General features: G+C 40.1%; 1 protein-coding gene across 1 annotated transcript in view; it reads left to right on the top strand.

The window, feature by feature from the left end:
- The window catches only part of adam22 (ADAM metallopeptidase domain 22), a 319,406-nt gene that overhangs the window by 201,452 nt on the left and 95,946 nt on the right, over positions 1 to 22,008 (top strand). Inside the window, exons 15-16 of the mRNA XM_069914278.1 lie at positions 14,673 to 14,772; positions 17,331 to 17,402. Of these exons, the coding sequence (XP_069770379.1) occupies positions 14,673 to 14,772; positions 17,331 to 17,402 (172 nt within the window). The remainder of the gene's footprint in view (positions 1 to 14,672; positions 14,773 to 17,330; positions 17,403 to 22,008) is intronic.

The following is a 22,008-nucleotide window of genomic DNA, read 5'->3' as shown; positions in this document are numbered from 1 at the left end:
TTTGTTGTCAGCCCATATTCAAGGGAGAGTTAGGAAAACTAGATTACTTTCTGATCATTCACCCCTATTATTAGTAATGGAACTGGAGGACATCCCACCAAGAACATATAGATGGAGGTTAAACTCCATGCTACTTAAAAGAGGAATTTAGGGAGTTTATTGAACGCCAAATTAAAACACAGGATCAGTGAAAGATAAATTTATATTATGGGATGCCATGAAAGCCTTCATTAGAGGGCAGATAATAAGTTATGTGACTAAGATGAAAAAGGATTACAATCGGGAAATGGAGCAGTTGGAAAGGGAGATAGTAAGTACAGAAAAGGAATTAGTAAAAAGGGATGATGTAACGAAAAGGAGAGAATTGGCGGACAAAAAAATTAAATACGAAACATTACAAATGTACAAGGTGGAGAAGAACATAATGAAAACCAAGCAAAAGTATTACAAACTGGGAGAAAAAACACATAAAATATTAGCCTGGTAACTTAAAACAGAACAAGCTAAAAGAACGATACTGGCATCAAGGGAAAAGGACAAACAAATTACATATAATCCAACAGAGATTAATTAAAATTTTAAGGAATTTTATGAATAATTGTATCAAACTGAGAACGAGGGGAAAGATGATAAAATGGAGGAATTTTTAGCTAAAATTGAACTGCCAAAATTGCAAGAAGAGGAACAAAACAAACTAATAAATCCATTTGAAATAGAGGAAGTACAGGATATATTAAAAATCTGCTGAACAATAAAACACCAGGAGAGGATGGATTTCCAATAGAATTTTATAAAACATTTAAAGAGTTATTAATTCCTCCTCTCCTGGAAGTAATGAACCAGATAGAAGAAACACAAAACTTGCCAGATTTATGTTCTTCTTTGGCTTGGCTTCGCAGACGAAGATTTATGGAGGGGTGAATGTCCACATCAGCTGCAGGCTCGTTTGTGGCTGACAAGTCCGATGCGGGACAGGCAGACACGGTTGCAGGGGAAAATTGGTTGGTTGGGGTTTGGTTTTGGGTTTTTCCTCCTTTGTCTTTTGTCAGTGAGGTGGGCTCTGCGGTCTTCAATAATTACAGTAATACAAAGACAGGGAAAGATCCATTAACACCAGCATCATATAGACCAATATCTCTACTTAACTCAGACTATAAGATAATAGTGAAATTATTAGCAAACAGATTGGCCGATTGTATACCTAAAATAGTAAAACAAGATCAAACTGGATTTATTCAGAAAAGACGAACAGTGGACAATGTCTGCAAACTTATTCATCTAAATCCACGCAGTTCAAGGAAATAAGAAACCAACAGTGGCTGTTGCTCTAGAAGCAGAAAAAGCCTTTGACAGAGTAGAGTGGAATTACTTATTTAAAGTATTACAGAAGTTCAATCTACCAGAAAAATATATAATTTGGATTAAAGCATTGTATAATGGACCATTGGCAAAGGGAACAGTAAATGGATATGTATTGAGTCTCTTTAAATTAAGTAAGTCACCTAGACAGGGATGTCCACTATCCCCCTCATTGTTCGCCTTAGCAATAGAACCTTTGGCAGAACTGATAAGAATAGAAAATAAAATAAAAAGGATAAAAAAGGAGTATAAAATCAGCTTATTTGCAGATGACATCATAGTATACCTATCAGAACCAGAGGTATCAGTAAAAGAATTACATAAGAAATTGAAAGAATGTGGAGAAATATCAGGGTACAAGATCAATGCAAATAAAAGTGAAGTGATGCCAGTGAATAATGCAGACTATACAGAATTTTTTTTTAAATCACCAATTAAATGGCAAGCACAAGCAATCCAATACCTAGGTACCAGGTTAGATAATAACTTAAGCCACTTGTAGAAACTAAATTATCAGCCACTAATAAAGAAATTGCAGGAAGACTTAGAACATTGGAAAGAATTACCACTAACGTTGATAGGGAGGGTAAACTGCATTAAAATGAACGTGTTCCCAAGGATACAATACTTATTTTAAACATTGCCAATTCCTTTAACAGAAAAATTCTTTAAGGAACTAAAGAGAATAATAAGGAAATTCTTGTGGAAAAGGAGGAATCCAAGGGTAGCATTAGATAAATTGGCAGAGAGGTATAATCAAGGTGGTTTGCAGTTACCAAATTTTAGAAATTATTATAGAGCTGCAGAATTAAGGTATTTATCAGATTTTTACCAGACAAGGTAAAATAGATAAAATAGGGAAAAGGTACCAGAACATATACTTTATACCAAAATTACTATTGACGCAAAATTTGCAAATCCCTTTTACAATAGACAACCTTTCCTTTAGAGAATGGGAGAGAAAAGGAATCAAATGAATAGAAAATTGTTTTTTTTTGGGGAAATAATTTATTAACATTTGAACAGTTGAAGTACAAATATGGAATAACACATGGTACAACGTTTGCATATCATCAATTGAAATTTTATTTAAAGGATAAATTGGGAAACAGATTGAGATTACCTGAAGGAAGTAGCTTTGAATACATGATTACAGACACAATGATAATCAGAAGATTTATAACTAACATGTACATTAAGCTGCAAGATAAGGAAAATGAAATAAACTATAAACCTAAGCAGAAGTGGGAAAAGGATCTAAACATAAAGATAAAAAATGAAGAATGGGAAAAGTTATGTTCTGGAACTATGAAGAATACAATAGACACAAGGTTATGCATGATACAGTATAATTGGTTACACAGTATATATTACTCCTCAAAAGTTAAAAAAATAGGATTCAACATTATCAGATAGATGTTTTCGCTGTAAGAAGGAAATGGGAGCAACATTACATACAACTTGGGCATGTACGAAAGTAAATACATTTTGGGAAGAATTAAATCAGATACTAAATAAAATTACAAAAAATTACATTCCAAAAAACCAGAGTTATTTCTTTTAAGAAGTAGTGAATTAGGCCTCATATTGGATAAAGTGCAAAAAAAAATTCATTATGATAGCCTTAGCGATAGCAAAAAAAATGTATAATGTCAACTTGGAAAATGGAAGAGAGCATGAGTATACAGCAATGGTACATGGCAATGAATAAATGTATTCCGTTGGAAAAAATAACAATTAAAAAAATAAAGTCACAATGTTTGAACAAATTTGGGAACCATACATGGAACATATCAGAGAGAGCTTACCTACGACCTCCACCCCGAAAATGAGAATTAAAATGATAAGAAGACAAAACGACTAGATTCAGTGTGTAATAAATAGATGATGCATTTTTTTGTTTATTTTCCTTTGTGTGAAAATATTGTTTTATTGTATATGTTGAATATTTATGGGTTTTGGAGGGGATGGGTAGAGGGGAGAGAGGGAAAGGGGATAAAAAGAGAAAAGACCACTGTATAAATTTAATGAGAAATGTTTGTACGTATTTTGGTTGATATGGTTCACAGTGTGAAAAATAAAAAATATATATTAAAAAAAAAAGCCTGAATTGTTGGTTATGTATCTTAATCTTTGCTACATAAAATACACTGTTTGGACTGCTGAGATTCTCCAGCATTGAGTTTTTACTTCAATCAGGGTGTCTGCAGACTTTTGTGTTGTACTCTTCTCAACCAGATAGAGGATAGTGCATCAAACAACAGCAGTGCCACCCTCATCTGTACATTTAATGGTAAGGATAAGATTAGTGTGGACGGTAAAGGGCAAGGCATCCCAAGGGGGTGAGATTAGAATGAAGGAGGGGAGTGGTGATATCAAGACGGTTGATGTCTTAGCGGCAGTTGTAAATCTAAAGGTCCAGAGTAGGCAGGAGGCTGAACCCCACAGCCTTTTAATTCCAGTACCTGCCTGCTTTTCACTTGTACATTGAAGAAGGGCTCAGGCCAGAAACATCTCTTCACATCCTGTGGACGTTGCAAGACTTGCTGAGTTCCTCCAGCATTTCTGTGCTGTTACTTCAATTGAGCAGCTGCAGACTTTCATGTTTCACTCCATTGCAGTTGATAGGCTGTTGTTTAGTGAGCAATTGAGTGGTGCAATTCCTGGAGGACATCTAAGCCCAGTGATGGAATTGATAGATATTGACATTTCAAGATGAGTTCACAAACCTTAGCCATTTGTAGGGCCAGGTAACTGGACCCAACTCCTTGGGCTTGATCGCCATGATTATTTCCACCTGAAGCCTTTACTAAACTGTTCCTGGCTCCTGTGGAAATAGATTATCTATATACACTCTGTAGATATCTCAATGAAGAACTTATTCATGCTATCCATTAAATACAAACCATAAAGAACACAAGACTGCACATCGCCTCCACCGATATGCTCATGCACCAAAAAAAAACACTCTAGACTCTCTCGGTGTAGATGAAAGTACCTGAGCTCGCAGATGAGTGCCTGAGTTATCATATTCTTCAGCAGCTGTGTAAACATGATCTCCTTCAGTACTATTGTTGTCTGTATTACTTTAATTACCATGAGAACTCATCCTTTGATCTTCTGAAATAAAGGCAAACCAAATTTAGCGTGCAAATAGTAATGAATTGTATGCACCTGGAGAACTGCAAATTTCCCAGACCCTTTCCCAAATGCAACAGGCAAAGCTCCTGTCATCCATACCCTTCCAGGCAGGAGACCCTAACCTGAACTGTGGGTGGAGCATTTTCAACAATTGTGGTACATGGGTCACAATCTACGCCCTGGCCAACTACCCATGTCCTTTTCATAGTTTTAGCAGAACATTGTGGTGCGATCCAAGGCACCAAGACTAAGATAAGGTGAAAATAAAGGTGTCCAGTTTTTAAACACTGTTATTCCCCCATCAGGAAGATTTTAAAACCCTGTGCTTTTTTTCTGCAAAAAAAGAGTGCAATCTTTGTCCTGAACCTACCCCAGCGCTGCCCTCAACTTTTTCTCCATTACACTGATGACTTTATTGCTTCCTGTAATTGTGCAGAACTTGTCAATTTTATCAATTTTGCTGCCAACTTCCACCCCACTCTGAAATTCACTTGTACCATTTCTTACACATCTCTTACTTTTAGATCTCTCTGTCTCCATCTCAGGAGGCAAACTATGAAGTGACATTTACCACAAACCTACTGTCTCCCAAAGTAAGCTGGATCACACTTACTCCCATCTGGTCTCCTGTCAAGATGCCAACTGCTTCTCCAGTTTCTCCACCTTTGCCACATCTGTTCTCAAGATGAGGCCTTCCATTCCAGATCATCAGAAATATCCTCATTATCAAGCAATGTGGCTTCTCCTTTGCTCAGATCATAGCCACTGCCCCATCTATCACTTCCCCTAGCAACTTGGGGTATATCATGTCTGGCCCCAGGGACATCAATCTTAATGTTTTTTAAGAATATCCAACACTTCCTCTTCCTTAATCTCAACATCCCCAGCACACAAGCTCATTCTATTCTGACCTCACCATGATCAAAGTCCTTTTCTCTTGTGAATACTGTAGCAAAGTATTCATTTAGGGCCTCCCCAACCTCCACCGCCTCCAGGCACATGTTGCCTCCTTTATCCTTTAGCAGCCCCCATCTTCATTCTCGTCAACCTTCTGTTCTTCACATACTTATAGAATACCTTGTGCTTCTCCTTAATCCAACAAACAAAAATCTTCTCATGCCCTGTTCAAGCTCTCTTAAGTCCTTTCCTAAGCTCCTTCTTGGCTACTGTATACTTCTCATGAACCCTTCCTGTTTCCTGCTTGCTGTGTCTAACGTATGGTTCCTTCTTCCTCTTGACTAGTTGCCTCACCTGTCCCTGCCTCATCACATCATAATTAGCCCTTTCCCATTTTGTCCACTTTTATCCTGATCGATAACTATGTTAAAGATCAGGGAGTAGTGGTCACTCTCACCAAAATGCTCACCCATTGAGAGGTCTGCCACCTGATCAGGTTCATTAGCCAGAATTGGATCAAGTATGGCTTCTCCCCTCATCTCCTTCTTGAACACATCTGATGAATTCTGCCCCATCTATCCCTCTTGCAGTCAGGCAGTGCCAGTCAATATTAGAGGAGTTGAAATCTCCCATAACAACAGCCCTGTATTTCCAGCACCATTCCAACATCTGGCTGCTTATCTGCTCCTCGATGTCCCTAGGGCTATTTTGAGGTCTATAGACTACTCCAGGCAGTGATTGCTTCCTTCCCATTTCTAACTTCCACCCACACTGTCTCAATAGACACTCCCTCTGCAGCATCCTCCCTTTCTACAGCAATGATACTATCTCTGACCAGTAATGCTACCTCTCTTTTTTTTACCCCCCCCCCTTAACTCCCATCCTATTCCTTTTAAAACACCTATACACTGGTACCTGCATCAGCCAATTCTGCCCTTCCTCTAGCCAAATCTCTGTAATGCCCACAACATCATAGTTCCAGTACTGATCCATGTTCTAAGTTCATTCCCTTTATTCCTAATACTCCCAGCATTGAAATAGGCACATTTCAAACCCTCTGACTACATTTATGTTTCGTTCCCTACTTGTCCTTTCTCTCAAATTCAGAAGCATCATGCTTCAACCCTATTCTCTGCACTCACATTCTGGTTCCCACCCCCTACCAAACTAGTTTACACCCTCCGCAACAGCTCTAGCAAAAACCTGCCTGCCAGGATATTGGTCCCCCTCCAATTCAGGTTCAGCCTGTCATTTTTTTGTACAGGTCAGACATTCCCCAAAAGAGATTCTAATGATCCACAAATCTGAACCACTGCCCCCTGCACCAACACTTCAGCCACACATTCATCTGCACAACTTCCTATTCCCATCCTCTCTGGCACAGGCAGCAATTCCGAGATTACCACTCTTGAGGTCCTGCTTTTTAAGTTCTTTCCTAACTCCCTATATTTCCTCCAGGACCTCATCCCTATTCCTATCTAGATCATTGGTCTCCACATGGACCACGACATCTGGCTTCTCTTCCTCCCCCTCCAGAATGCCGTGAACTTGATCAGAGATTTCCTGTCCCTGGCACTTTGGAGGAAACATACTATCCGGAAGCATTGATCTCATTCGCAGAACCTCCAATCTGTTTCCCTAACCAATAAATCCCCAATTTCCTCTTCTTCTCCCTTCCCTTCTGAGCTAAGGGGCCAGACTCTGTACCAGACATATGACCACTACGTCTTAGATCATTTCTTTCTCTCCCCCCCCCCCCCCGAAACAGTATCCAAAATAGTATACTTATTGTTGAAGTGAATGGCCACAGGGATGTTCACTGTTTTCCTATTCCCCTTCCTTTTCCTTACAGTCACCCAGCTACATGCCTCCTGACCTTTGGGGGTGACTTTCTGCCTAAAGCTCTCTCTATCACTGCATCTGCTTCTGCAGTTCATCTAGCTCCAGCTCCTCACCTTTCACCCCACCAATCTCTACATTCAACACATCAACCTCTGTCATTTCTGCCAGCTGCAACTAGACCCCACCACCAGACATATTACCCCATTCCCCATCCCTTTCTGCTTTCCACAGGAATCACACTCTCTGTGACTCTCTTCTCTGTTCATCCCTCCTCATCCAGCTGGTACTTTCCCTCCAACTACAGGAACTTGAACACCTGCACTTACACCTCCTCTCTCACCACCACATAGAGTCCTAAACAGCTCTTCCATGTGAGGCAAAGATTCACCTGCACCTCTTCCAACCTTACCTCCCCTGTTTGTACTCAAGATGTAGTCTCCTCTACATCAGTGAGACTAAATACAGATTTGGGGAACGTTTCGCAGAGCATCTACACCCTGTCCACAATGGACATTCTGAACACCCAGTTGCATGGCATTTCCACACCTTCCTGTCAGTCCTGGGTCTTCTCCACTGCCAGGATGAGGCCCAGCATAATTAATTGGAACATAACCCCATATTTGTCCTGGTTAATCTACAGTCCGATGGTATGAATGTAGAATGTTCTAATTTCAGGTACTGAGTCACCTCTGCAGTATGCCAAAATTGCTGGAGAAACATAGGATGTAAATGGTAGTCAATGTTTTGGGCCGGCACCCATCTTCAGGAGTGCTGAACATCAGGTGGATGCCAGAATGAAAAAGTGGGGAAGGTTGGAAGGAGGGAGGAATACAGGGTCACAGGTAAGTAGTAATATTTGGATACAGGTGGGGGGGAGGGTAGAAAAGAAAGATGTTAAGCAGTGATAGGAAGAGAGGGTAGAGGGCAAGGAAAGAATACTGTCTGATTGGAGACAGGTGGGGAGCTAGAGGAAGACAGAGGAATGGGGGAAAGGGAGATACCAGGAGAGAGTATTAATAGAAAATGGGGAGAAGTTGGTATTTATGCTGTCTGTCTAGAGTTTGTCAAGACAGAATTAAGATGTTGTTCCTCCATTCTGCTGGTTGCCTCATCTAGAAAGTGCATGAGGCCATTGACAGTCATGTAAGTGTTGCAATGGGATGTGGAATTAAAGTGGTTGGTCACTGGGTGGTCCTTGCTGCTGCAGTGGCAGAGTGAAGGAATGTTCCAATCTGATTCCAGTCTCCCTGATGAGGAGGCCGCTTAGATGCAGTAAATAACCCGATAGGTTCAGAGATGAAGTGTTGTCACCTCTCTTATTCCATACCGTTTCATCCCTTTCCCCTCTCCCTCTCCCCCTTCCCCACCCACCCTACTGGCCCTACCCATTCTCATCCCCTCTCCACAGTTCCATCCCCTACCAACCCCCCATCCCCCCTCCCCAGATGCTTCCATTTTCTGACACCCACCTCCCCCTTCACTTCAATGTGGTCTCTCTTTATACTACCATCCTCATCTCTTACCAGGTCTCAGATCTGGCAACCTTTGTCTCTCAATCACCCACTCCACCCTGTGTAAAATCATCTTCCTTCACTGTACTACTTTGTTTTACTCGCCTCATTTCCCCTTTGTCTGACATTGCCTATCTGTCTGTCATACTTCGCACCCCCCCCCCCTCCCTGGTTCACTAATCCCACATGGGCCCCAGTCTTTCCTGCCAGCTTGCCCTCTTTAAACTAGCTTATCTTTTCCACACCTCCAGCACTGAGAAAGGTTTCAGCTCAAAATGAACCATTCTTTTTCTCCCACCGATACTGCTCAACCAGTTCCTCCAGTAGATTGTGCTTTCTTTCAGTTCCAGCATCTGCAGTCTCCTGTGAGACTTTTGTTTTATTACCTTATTGCTACAAGAGGGCTTCACCCAAGAATGGCAGCATGAGGTCAAATATTCTTAAAATGGGAACAGCGTTTGCACATTAGGCAATTGTGAGAATGATGATGCTGTTTTTATGAGAACTTTGCTCTCTGTCAATCAGCAACAACAAAAAATGGTAATCACTTCTCAACATGAGAAAAACCCTAAAAGCAAATTCATGAATCACAATTTTATTTTATTTGTGCAATAATCATTTATAGATTAAGCAGGGCTGATTTTCCAATTTGCCTAATCAGTCAATATAATTGGGAATTAATTTGAATATTATTAACATATGAATGAAATTGTTTAATAGAGTGTTAAATAATTTGATTTGCATTTAGAATTAAACTATGCAATGGATTCATTAAAACCTATTCATAATCAAGTTCAAGTTCTTTATATGGCGCATTTTTTTTTCAACTTGCATTGAACAAAATGCTGCACAAACCAAGCCAATCGATCGACACTAGAACAACTATGTACAGAATAATGGATTAAGGTGTTATAAACAGACCACAATTGCAGTGAATAGTGCAATGCTGTCGGAGGTTAGGAAAATACAAAGGGTTTCAAATGTTAAACGCTAACGACGGAAGGTACATTTTTAACTTGGATTTAAAGTAGTTGAGGGAGGGGGCTAGTTTAATGCTGTTCTACAATTTGGGGGCCGTAATCACAAAGGCCCGGTCTCCCCTTTGTGTGCGCTTAGTGTGTGGAACAGCCAAGCATCCTGCAGTAGCTGACCTGAGCTGCTAGGAAGCAGAGTAGGGCATAATCAGATCGGAGATTTGGGATATGGTCCCTCTTCATGGCGCCTGTCAGTACCCTAGCGGTGGCATTTTGAACCAGTTGAAGGCAAGTTATGGAGGATTGGCTAATCCCAGTGTATAGAGAGTTAGTGTAGTCCAGACTTGAGAAGATAAAGGCAAGAATAACCCTTTCAAGGTCCTTGAGTGAGAGATATGGGGTGTGGAGGTGGAAAAAGCAGGTCTTCACCATGGCATTGACCTGTTTGTCAAATTTGAAGACAGGGTCTAATAGCACCCCAAGGGATTTAACGAGGGGTTTAATAAGAATGGTAAGAATGGATAGATTATCTAGGGAGTCATGTAACTTTTTGATGAAATTAGGAGAGAAGAATAGGATAATCTCAGATTTTCTCATTAAATTGGAGGAAGTTATGAGCCATCCAGGATTTTATGTCTTCCAGACAGTTGGTGAGGTTGGTGATTTTTGACTGGTCATCAAGTTTTAGAAGAAGGTAGAGCTGGGTGTCATCTGTGTAACAGTGAAAGGAGATGCCATGTTTCTGCATGATGTGGCCGATGGTGAACAGGTACAGTGAGAAAAGAATGGGGCCAAGGATGGATCCTTGTGGAATCCCGCAGGAGAGGGTGGCTGTCAGTGAGGTAAGATTTAGACCAGCTTAGGGCCACTCCATTGTTGCTGATCTTCTGCTGGAGGCAGTCTATCAGAATAGCATAATCAACAGTGTGGAAAACTGCGCTGAGGTCTAGGAGCATTAGAAAAGCGGCACTACCCAAGTCTATGGTGAGGAGTTGTATACCCTCAATAAGGCTGACTGAGTGGTATGGTGGCCTTCATATCCCAACTGAAACTTTTCCATTATTTTATTTTGGTGAAGGTCGGGAGAAAGTTGATGAAGTATTACTTTTTAAAGGACTTTGGAGAGGAAAAGAAGTTTTGAAACAGGTCTGTAATTTTTGGGAATAGTGGGGTCAAGGTTAGATTTTTTTCAGGAGGGGTGGTACCACTGAACGTTTGAAGCAGGTTGGGATAGAGCCAGAAGCTAGGGAGCTGTTGATAATGGAGAGGATGCTCAGACCCATGATGTTGAAGGCATCCTTCAGGAGGAATCGAGGCAAGTTATCCCCTCCAGACTTTCCAGATAGGATTCGAATGTTCATATTTTACACCACAGAGAAAGGCTATTTGACCCAGGAATCGAGCGCAGAATTAAAGTTAATGTCAACCTTGTCCAGATACATTCTCTGATCTATTCTCCTGATATCAATGATCCAGTAATCTTTTAAAAAGGATGTAAGACCCACTACTTCCATGGTGCCTTTCTGCAGAGAACTTGATGATGTAACCATCTGTATAAAGAAAGATAATCACTTCCCTCATAATTCTGTTTGGCAAATAATTTATGCAACATTACTTTGAAGAGGCAATGGCAATACTTTTCAACTTTGAGTTGAGCTAGTCTTAAATGTCTTTTATATTTAGTAATTTACAGACTGTGGATGTCATGACAAGGCTAATATTTATTACCCTTCTATAATTGCCCTTGAGAACATGAGAGTAAATCATCATCTTGAATGGCTGCACAATGTATTCCCGTGGTGGTGTTGTATTAACAGTATTTCCAAATTAGTTTGAAGTGTGATTTGGTCAGAATTTTTCTGTCCCAACTCTCGTATTCAATGCTTCAGGTGACAAAGGCAAGTATACCATACACCACCTTTATCATTCTGTCTTGAAACCTGAGCTCCTGCTATTCAACAACACTCCCCCAAGCTCTGGTTAACTTCCCAAAATGCATCTCTTTGCACTTTTTTGAGTTAAATTCCATTTTATATTCCCTAGAGCTGGATCCTGTTTTCTTCTTTTTCATTGTCTGCTATCCACTGACCACTATCCCTTCAAATTTGGTTCATATGCAAAACTCAATAATCATGCTACCTGTATTATCTTCCAAGTCATTACTATTGATGATAAACATCTCTGCATCAATCCCTGTGACCCACCAATAGTCATAGGTCTCATCTAAAAAGGAATCCTCCATTACTGTGTTTTGCTGCTTACCTCTGAGTCAAATTTGTACAATTTTGTATCTCAAATTGGATCCCGTGCATTTTAACCCCATGGACTAGCCTCCCCGCAGAACCTTGTCAAAGGTCATGCTAAAATCCTTGTAGATAATATCTACCATACTGCCCTTGTCAATCCTCTCGGTCATCTCCTTGAAAAACTCATTCAAAATTGTGAGATAGGATCTCCCTTGAACAAAGCCACATTGAGCATTCCTAATCACATGAAAATCAATGTCTCTCAGGATCACTTCCAATAAATTTTCTATCATTGATATAAGGCTCAGCAACCTATATTTTTTTTTTGGCTTGTCCTTGCAGCCCTGTTTAAAGACACAGCATTAGCCATCCTCCAATTTTCAGGTGCCTCACTCTGGCTAACAAAGATATTAAAAATCTCTGCCAGGAACCCAACATTGCTTCATACAATGTTCTGGGATACATCTGTTCAGGCTCAGGGGATATATCCACCTGTATATGCTTCAAGCCTGCCAATACCACTTTCTTCGTGATGTTGATATGCACCAGTATGTCACTGTTCTCTTACCTGAACTCACAAGCTTCCATATCTTTCCATTTTTATATCTTGTGATCTCTGTCATTTTGTTATCGATTAGCCTGGTTCAGAATGTATATCATATTTCCTATTAATTTATAACAAGTTCTCAGCTCCAATATTGAAATGGGATGTCTTAGATATCCTTGGTGTTAATTGTTCTTTGCACTTGCTATTTTTTCACAGATTTTATATTTATTTTTAATCCATTGAACAAAATATGTGGCCTAAAGTGTTGTGGTGGAATTGCATTATTAATTTTTAGGTATATAAAATTCTATGGATATTTTTAGTAAAGTGATTTTGTGGGTTTGGACATGTGGGTTTACACACATAGTCACAAATTCTGGAAAGCAACCCCAATAAAACTATAAGTATTTGTTCATTGAAATATCTAGGATAAATGGGGTAACTCAAGAAGGAGATTTAATTAAACAAAAGGCTCTTTGGTTGTTTACCTATGTTGTTAGAATGGAGGCTCTTTTAAACAAAAAAACAGGTCAGCAAACTTTTGAAGGAAGTTGTATGCTTTTAGCATATAGATGTAGAGGAACGGAAAAAAAATTCAAAAGACAGGAATGATGTCATGTCATATGGTAAAGACACTTCAAGACAGAAAGCATTTTTGAATATTAAGAAATGAATTTCAAACCAAGGCCAGAAGATGCCTGTCCATCCTATAGGTGCTTGACCATCCTGTAAGTCACACAGGATTGAAATACAGTAACCAGAAAGGTACTGTTACATGTTACTCCTGGTCAAAGGAGAACACAGAATAAGTGGCTTTCAAAAGAGATGGACCACTTCTGACTGTCTCTTTTTTACATGGGCACTTCATGTAACCCTTGCAAAATCATCATGGAAGAAAACAAGTACTGTAACCTTCATGCAAGAGGGGGCAATCATTCGTATGAATTCTCTGAAAACTACTCTACAAGAAATTCATGAGTTTTGAGAAGTCTGATGCCTCACACATCGTAATTGCTGATGAGCAATAATTTAAACAATCTGAGTTTCAAAACAAAATTGAATGAACTTTAAAATCATCTCTTCAGAATTATGTCTGAACTATAATGGCCTTGCTTCTCTCTCTCTCTCTCTCTCTCTCTCTCTCTCTCTCACACACACACACACACACACACACACACACACACACACACACACACTTGTGCATAATGGGGTTAGTTAGAGTTAAGTAAGAAGTATTATGTTATTGTTTTGACAATACCATTGTCTTGGTGTATTGCTTTTGCTGCTGGTCTAGTATGTAACAAGTGCAAGGAATTAAATGGTTATTAATTGCTTTCAAAGTAGTATAATGATGAAAGAGTGATCGAAAAGCAATAGTTATATACACAGTTTCTTACCAGGGGACAAGTGGCTTCGTGAATGTTCAGTGATTAGTTGCTTTGATCATTTTCAAGCTCCTTGAATAACAGATTCACAATCACATCTGATGCAAATGATAGGTCAGAGCACTTAATGCTTTAAAAGATTTGATTTTACTTTGTTTAATCATTGTAAGGTTTCCAAAATTATTGTTTAACAATATTTTGCTACTGCAAGCAGATGAACTAAATTAATCCATATCTGATTTTTGAGGTCACAATTTACATGAAGGCACTTCTCAGGAATGTAGCAGTATTCACTATACTATAGAAATTAATGTCACTGAAGCAAGCCATTCTGCCCAACAAAATCACTTTTGTCCGATACATTTGAACATTTGCCTAGAATTACTTAAGATGGGATTAAATGATGAACAAGGACTGTAAGTTGATCATTTGTACCAAAAGATAATGGGACATGATTTTCTTGTGGACCCACAGAAATGCAACACATGTTTTGTGCTCATTTAATCACGGATAGTTTCTTTGAAAAAGAGCAGGACCATGTTCTTTTTTCTTAAACATAATATAGTTAGGATTCCCTTTCTAACCACATTACTGAAAACTGAATAATGATAATCATCATTTCCTGTTTGTAGAACCAAGCACCAAAGTCTGACCAGTAGCTTCCCAAGTATATCAACAAATCTTTGTTTGCAAGATGCACAATTCCAACTGATGAATGTCGTCTGTAATTTTTTAATGCTTATGTTGATTTATCTTACTAATAACTGCAGGTTTTATCATCCACATACATTTTCTAAATGCAACATTGAAGAATACAAGGAATTTTTGAACAATGGTGGTGGTAATTGTCTCTTCAATAAACCTACCCGAGTAAGTATTGAAATTACACATGGTATTTACAGTCACCCTTTTCTTTTATGTATTATCTCAGTCGTTTCCTGGAAGTCAATTCTAAGATCCATGTTTAAAAATGCTTGTAAATTATGTTTTATGTTATTCTCTGAAAATCGTTTAAATTCCACAAGCAGATGAATGTAGATATAACTATTTGGATGTAAAGTTTGCTGATCTTGCACAAGTATGTGTAGTTATTATTAATCTAAAAATGCAGAGTCAATCAACATCAATAATGACTTTGTTAGATCGTCTCTAATAGTATCATCTACTGTTAGATATGATGAAAGATGATACCTCTTTTTAATCTGCAACTGTCCTCAGCCTGGTGATTTCTCCATGGAAACAAAGTCAGTAGTGTCCATTGGTTGTTAAATAGAAAGATCTCTGCACTGGGGATACAAACAACAGGAGGGGGAATCAGCACTTCCCATCACACCCATCAGAAAGTGAGGTGGGAAATGTGTGCTGCTAGTTCACAGCAATGTCCTCCACTCACTCTGCCAGCATGGTGCAACTCTGAGACCCCACCTCAGTGGTGCATGCTACACCCTTCACCCAACCGCCGCCTTCATTGACAGTCTCTCCGCTCTGCGAGGTCAGCACACAGGGGAATTGAGGAATTATGTAAAATGGGCAGGTAGGTGGAGATGAGCCTATCATCAGATTTACCATGGTCTTATTGAATGGTGGTGCAGGCTTCATGGGCCTGATGACCTACTCCTGTTTCAAAGAATCAGTGAAGATCCTTACCATCCAGTCCGAAATGTCTTTGAGACACCACCTTCAAGGCAGAGGTACAGGAGCAAAAAACCAGAACCACCAGGTGGGCAACAAATTCTTTCCACAGGCAGTGAGACTAGAACAATACTAGAAACCCATAAATTAGTTTAATATATTTTATTTTGGATCATTATGTGTATATGTGTTCAAATTATAATAATGTTGCTCTTTTACCATTGCAGAAATGCTTAGTCAGAGTGCTTAGAATTGAGAATGGTTATGATTATTGATGCATTCAAGAATACTTAATTCTTAATGAATTTTTGAGCAACTAACTTATTTAATCTTGTTTTGTGTTTAAAAATAGACAATAAATATTGTTGTGGGTGATAACTAATGAAAATCAGGAAAAGAAAACTGCAGGTGCTAGAAATCTGAAATAACATAAAATGATGTGCAGCAGGTCAGGCAACATCTGTGGAGAGAGAAATGGGTAAGGTTTCAGATCTGAGGCCTTTCGTTATAACTATGTTGTTAAACAAGGAAGTCTGCAGACGTTGTGCTTCTAATTTAATAAGCAAATGTGCGGATAATCAAATCAGTAGATCACTCAGCATTCTTTATCCAGCAAACCTACATAATCAACATTTTGAGCCTAAGCCTTTCATCAAGATATGACTAAAAAGCAGGTCACACCTAAATAAAATGGCCCACAGGTAAGAGGAGGGCACAAGAAAATAAAGCTGGGATGTGATAGGGTGAGGGGCTAGTTCTCTGAATAAAGAGGGAAGTGGTTGGGAAGCTAGAGGAAAGGAGACAGACAGACCGTGAAGAGAGGGAGATAGGGGAGTGGTCTAATGGAAACTGGAGTTGATGTTAATACCTTCTGGTTGAAGAGTGCCCAGATGGAATATCAGATGTTGTTCCTCCAATCTGCGGAGGTCTGGTTTGACAGGGCCTGAGGCAACAGACAGAAATGTCAGCACAAGAGGGGGGCTCGGAATTGAAATGGTTGGCCACTGGGAGATCCCCACTATTGCAGCGGACAGAGTGGAGGTGCTCAACAAATCGATCTCCAAGTCTGCATCCAGTCATTCTGATGTAGAGAAGGCCACCACGGGAGCACCAGATGCAGTAGATGGCCCCAGCAGATTCACAATGAATTGTTGCTTCACTTGAAAGGATTGATTAGTGCCTGAGTTGTAGTGAGGGAGGAGGTGTGGGCATGTGTAGCCGTCACATGGGGTAAGTGCCAAGGGGGCGATGAGGGAGTTATGGAGGGAAATTGTCCCTGTGGAAGGTGGAGAGGGGACGATGTGTCTGGTGTGGGATCACATTGTAGGTGGTAGAAATTGCGGAGTATCATATGGCTGGTGGTGAGGACAAGTGGAATCCTTCTTATTGTGTGGGGGGTGGAGGGTGTGAGGGCAGATGAGTGGGAAATAGAGATGTGGATAAGGGGTGAGTTGATGGTGGTGGAAAAGAAGCCTTTTTGAAGAAGGAAAACAGCTTGAATGATCTGGAATGGAAGACTTCATCCTGGGAGATGTGATGGAGGCAGAGGAATTGAGAGAAAGCCATAGAATTCTTACAGGGGATGGTGTGAAGAGGTGTAGGCAAGGTAACTGGGAGTTGGTGGGTTTGTAGAAATGTCTTGAGATGGAGACAGAGAGGGCAAGAAAGGGAAGAGTGTTGCCAGAGATGAACCAAGTGAATTTGAGGACAGGGTGAAAGTTAGCAGTAAAATAGATAAAGTTGAAGAACTCATCATGTGTGCAAATTGTAACTATGTGGCCCTTTTACCATTCCAGCTTCTTGATCCTCCGGAATGTGGTAATGGGTTTGTGGAGGCAGGAGAAGAATGTGACTGTGGCTCACCAACAGTAAGTAGAAATTCTGCAATCTGCCATTTGATGTGATCATAATGATGGCAAAGTTACAAGTATTTACAAACTTGCCCCTGCAGCAATGTTTGGTGCCCATACCGAGTCCCTGCATTTCCAAAGGGTGCAGTGTTGCTTTATTCGCAGTGGCAGTCAAAATAGAATTGGAGAAGAAGTAAAAACTTCATTTTATTTGTATTCATCTTTTTCATCAGTAAATGTAAGCCTTGATGAATGTATAACTGAATTTTTAACTATCCTAAATTTAAATCATTATTCGCACTCCATGTCTCAGAGAAACAATTATTCCCATGCTTTTTTTTTCCTTTGGCTTGGCTTCGCGGACAAAGATTTATGGAGGGGTATGTCCACGTCTGCTGCAGGCTTGTTGGTGACTGACAAGTCCGATGCAGGACAGGCAGGCACGGTTGCAGTGGTTGCAAGGGAAAATTAGTTGGTTGGGGTTGGGTGTTGGGTTTTTCCTCCTTTGTCTTTTGTCAGTGAGGTGGGCTCTGCGGTCTTCTTCAAAGGAGGATGCTGCCCGCTGAACGGGTGAGGCACCAAGATGCACAGTTGGAGGCAAGATCAGCCCACTGGCGGTGGTCAATGTGGCAGGCACCAAGAGCTTTCTTTAGGCAGTCCTTGTACCTCTTCTTTGGTGCATCTCTGTCTTGGTGGCCAGGTCCTCCATTCTGGAGACCTGACCCACCCAGCACAGGTGGGTCTTCAGCAGCATGGATTCGATGCTTGCAGTCTCTGCCAGCTCGAGTACTTCGATGTTGGTGATGAAGTCATTCAAATGAATGTTGAGGATGGAGCGGAGACAGCGCTGATGGAAGCGTTCTAGGAGCCGTAGGTGATGCCAGTAGAGGACCCAGATTCGGAACCGAACAGGAGTGTGGGTATGACAACGGCTTTGTACACACTGATCTTTGTGTGTTTCTTCAGGTGGTTGTTTTTCCAGACTCTTTTGTGTAGTCTTCCAAAGGCGCTATTTACCTTGGCGAGTCAGTTGTCTATCTCTTTGTCGATCCTTGCATCAGATGAAATGGTGCAGCCGAGGTTGAGTTCTGTGTGCCCGATGGAGATGGGCGGGGGGGGGCTGGTAGTCATGGTGGGGAGCTGGCTGAAGGAGGACCTCAGTTTTCTTCAGGCTGACTTCCAGGCCAAACATTAAGGCAGTTTCCGCAAAACAGGACGTCGTGCGCTGGAGAGCTGGCTCTGAATGGGCAACTAAAGCAGCATCATCTGCAAAGAGTAGTTCACGGATAAGTTGCTCTTGTGTCTTGGTGTGAGCTTGCAGGCGCCTCAGATTGAAGAGACTGCCATCCGTGCGGGACCGGATATAAACGGCGTCTTCATTGTTGAGGTCTTTCATGGCTTGTTTCAGCATCATGCTGAAGAAGATAGTAAAGAGGGTTGGTGCGAGGACGCAGCCTTGCTTCACGCCGTTGTCAATGGAGAAGGGTCCGGAGAGCTCATTGCTGTATCTGACCCGACCTTGTTGGTTTTCGTACAGTTGGATAACCATGTTGAGGAACTTTGGGGGGCATCCGAGGCACTCTAGTATTTGCCAAAGCCCTTTCCTGCTCTCTGTGTCAAAGGCTTTGGTGAGGTCAACAAAGGTGATGTAGAGTCCTTTGTTTTGTTCTCTCCACTTTTCTTGGAGCTGTCTGAGGGCAAAGACCATGTTGTAGTTCCTCTGTTTGTGCGAAAGCCACACTGTGATTCTGTGATTTCCCACTCATCTGCCCTCACACCCTCCACCCCCACACAATAAGAAGAGGATTCCACATGTCCTCACCACCAGGCATATGATATTCCGCAATTTCTGCCACCTACAATGTGATCCCACACCAGACACATCGTCCCCTCTCCACCTTCCACAGGGACAATTTCCCTCCATAACTCTCTCATCCACTCATCGCCCCCTTGGCACTTACCCCTTATGCCCACACCTCCTCCCTCACTACAACTCAGGCACTAATCAATCCTTTCAAGTGAAGCATGCTTTATTAAACAATAAAAAGCTTTTTTTTCTCATTCTAATTAATTTGTCTGCTGAATTCACTATTACTCCTTGCTGAAGGTTTTTGATTGATGGTATGAGATTTAAAGTTATATCAGAATTGGGGAAACTTGTATGAAAGCACTTGCTGAATCATGGAGGGTGGGCTTTTATTTTACGTGAGCAGAGATAGCTATCTTTACATTTCCGGCATGAAAACGTGAGTCATTACATTTACATCCTAAGAATCCATAAGTAATTTATAACGCCACTTGGTTATAGACTGAATTTTTTTAATTTAAATTTTATTGAGTTCTTTTATAAAATGATTTCCCCAAACCCTTGAGTCAGTGTTAGTTTATGTAAATCATAAGGTACAAAACTTAAACCTATCCACAAAATAGAAACAAACATGACATCAAAAAATATTAATATAACCATGTGCCTATTTAGACCTCTAATAACAGAAAAAAAGGCTGTTCAATAATATGCTTCACCACAACATCCACCACTATTCCCCCTCTCTCTCTTCCCCCCCCCTTTTCAAGAAACCTAGACATTTGCCCCATTTTTGTGTACAGAGTCCAATTTATCAAACTGTTTATAAGACGTGTGTTCAAATGCTACCACTTTGGCCATTTCTGAGGCCAACTCCGGAAATGATGGTTTCCCCCCCCCCCCCCCAGATTCTTCCATCCTCTAAGTATAATTTGTCTTCCTACCATTATACTTGTCTGAATCCAATTTAAGAGTATTTATTCCCAACTAACCCAAGGGTGTCTCGCAAGACAAAGAGTCTGGGGCAAAAAGGAATTTGAATACCTGAAAATTTACCAATATTAATTATGTGTCATAATCCAAAATTCTTGAATTCTGGGACAAGGCCAAATCATATGAACTAAGTCCTCTTTATCTGCCTCATAGTGCCGGCATTCAGGGGTATTTTTTAGACCTAATCTATATATCTTTGCTGGAGTCCAATAAAAATTGTACAGAATCTTAAATTGAATTAAGCACATTCTCAGGTCTCTTGACATTATTTTGATATTTTTACAAATTTTGTCCCATTCTTCGATCTCAATGCTCTTTTAAAACCCAACAGAAGTTTATCCCATGAGATTTGTGTTCAGGCTGAATAATAAAATGAGGATTTGTGACCTTTACCATATGCAGCCAGTACAGTAGACAGTATCGTAACAACTTGTGGGGGTTACTGTGTGGAACCAAAGGTTGTGTGTAACATGACACAGTTGAAGAAATCTCCAAAACTATGACCGAGAGATATACTGTTGGATTAATTGATTAAAAGATTTTAAACTGTCGCAATTATAAAGGTCTCCTAATTTAATTATACCTTTCCCTTGCCATTCCCTCCAGAAAAAAAGGCAACATCAATATACTTTGGATTCATCCAAATACTCAAGGCTTCGTTCAAATATGAATTAAATTTAAATAATCTGGCTAACTTATTCCAGAACAAATGCAATGCGATATAATTAGGTGAGATCTTACCTCAGGAGGTAACTTGACAGATAAACATGGTAATGGAGGAAGAGCTGAACACTCAATATGATACCAAGGAGATGCTCTCTCTGGGGGGGGGGGGGAGAGACCAATGTGCTAAATGCTTAAAAGAGTAAAAGCATAATAATAGAACCTAAACTTTGTCAAACCTTTCAAATGGCAATTGTAATTTATCAAGTTTCAAGTATGGTGTTTACTATTCAAAATAAAAACCTTAATTATTTTATCAAATTGCTTAAAATATGTTAATGGGATTTGCACTGGTAACGAACGGAACAGGTAATTAATCTTTGGAATACTATTTGTCTTCAAGGCATTCACTTTTCCCGACATTGACAAGTACAATGATGACTGTCTATCAATATCACATGAAATTTTCTTCATTTGGAGGGGCGGGGGAAATAAATACCTAAATATAGTATACTCTTCTTTAGCCAGTGAAATTGGCCAGGGTAAAAAGCTGTTGCAGGGCAGTATGCAATCAATGGTAATGCTTCTGATTTTGTCCAATTAACCTTAGAACCTGAGAATCTAGAATAAAACTTTATAATATTCAAAAGACATGGCACTGACTGACCTAAGATCTGACACAAATAATAAAATATCATCTACATAAAGCATCAATTTAGAATTTGACATACCTCTATCACCCACCATCATTCCAGGAAAAGCAAGTTCATCCTATCCAATTTTTGTCTACAACTGAAGTCCTGCAATCCTGGAAACATTTTTTACATCCTCTGTAACATTTTCACATCCTTCCTGTGAAGACCTGAAATACACACAATTATCCAAACATAGACCAACCAATGTTTTGTAAAGTTAAAACATGAAGTACAGAACAGTTTAGAACAGGAACAGGCCCACTGGTTCACCATCTCTGTACAATGATGCCAATCTAAACTATGTTTTTTCCCCTGCACATGGTCTGCATCCCTATATTCCCTAATAGTTCCTATATCTATCTGTAAAGTTTACTCTCATCTTTGTGATGTTTCTTCTATTACAATAAAGGTAATAATGTCACATACATTTAAGGTTTAAAGGGGATGTCCGGGACATGTTTTGTAACAC

This window comes from Narcine bancroftii, chromosome 1 (genome assembly GCF_036971445.1).
Source record: "Narcine bancroftii isolate sNarBan1 chromosome 1, sNarBan1.hap1, whole genome shotgun sequence".
Taxonomy (NCBI): domain Eukaryota; kingdom Metazoa; phylum Chordata; class Chondrichthyes; order Torpediniformes; family Narcinidae; genus Narcine; species Narcine bancroftii.
Note: the sequence above shows the minus strand (reverse complement) of the source record. Positions and strands in the feature narration are given on the sequence as shown.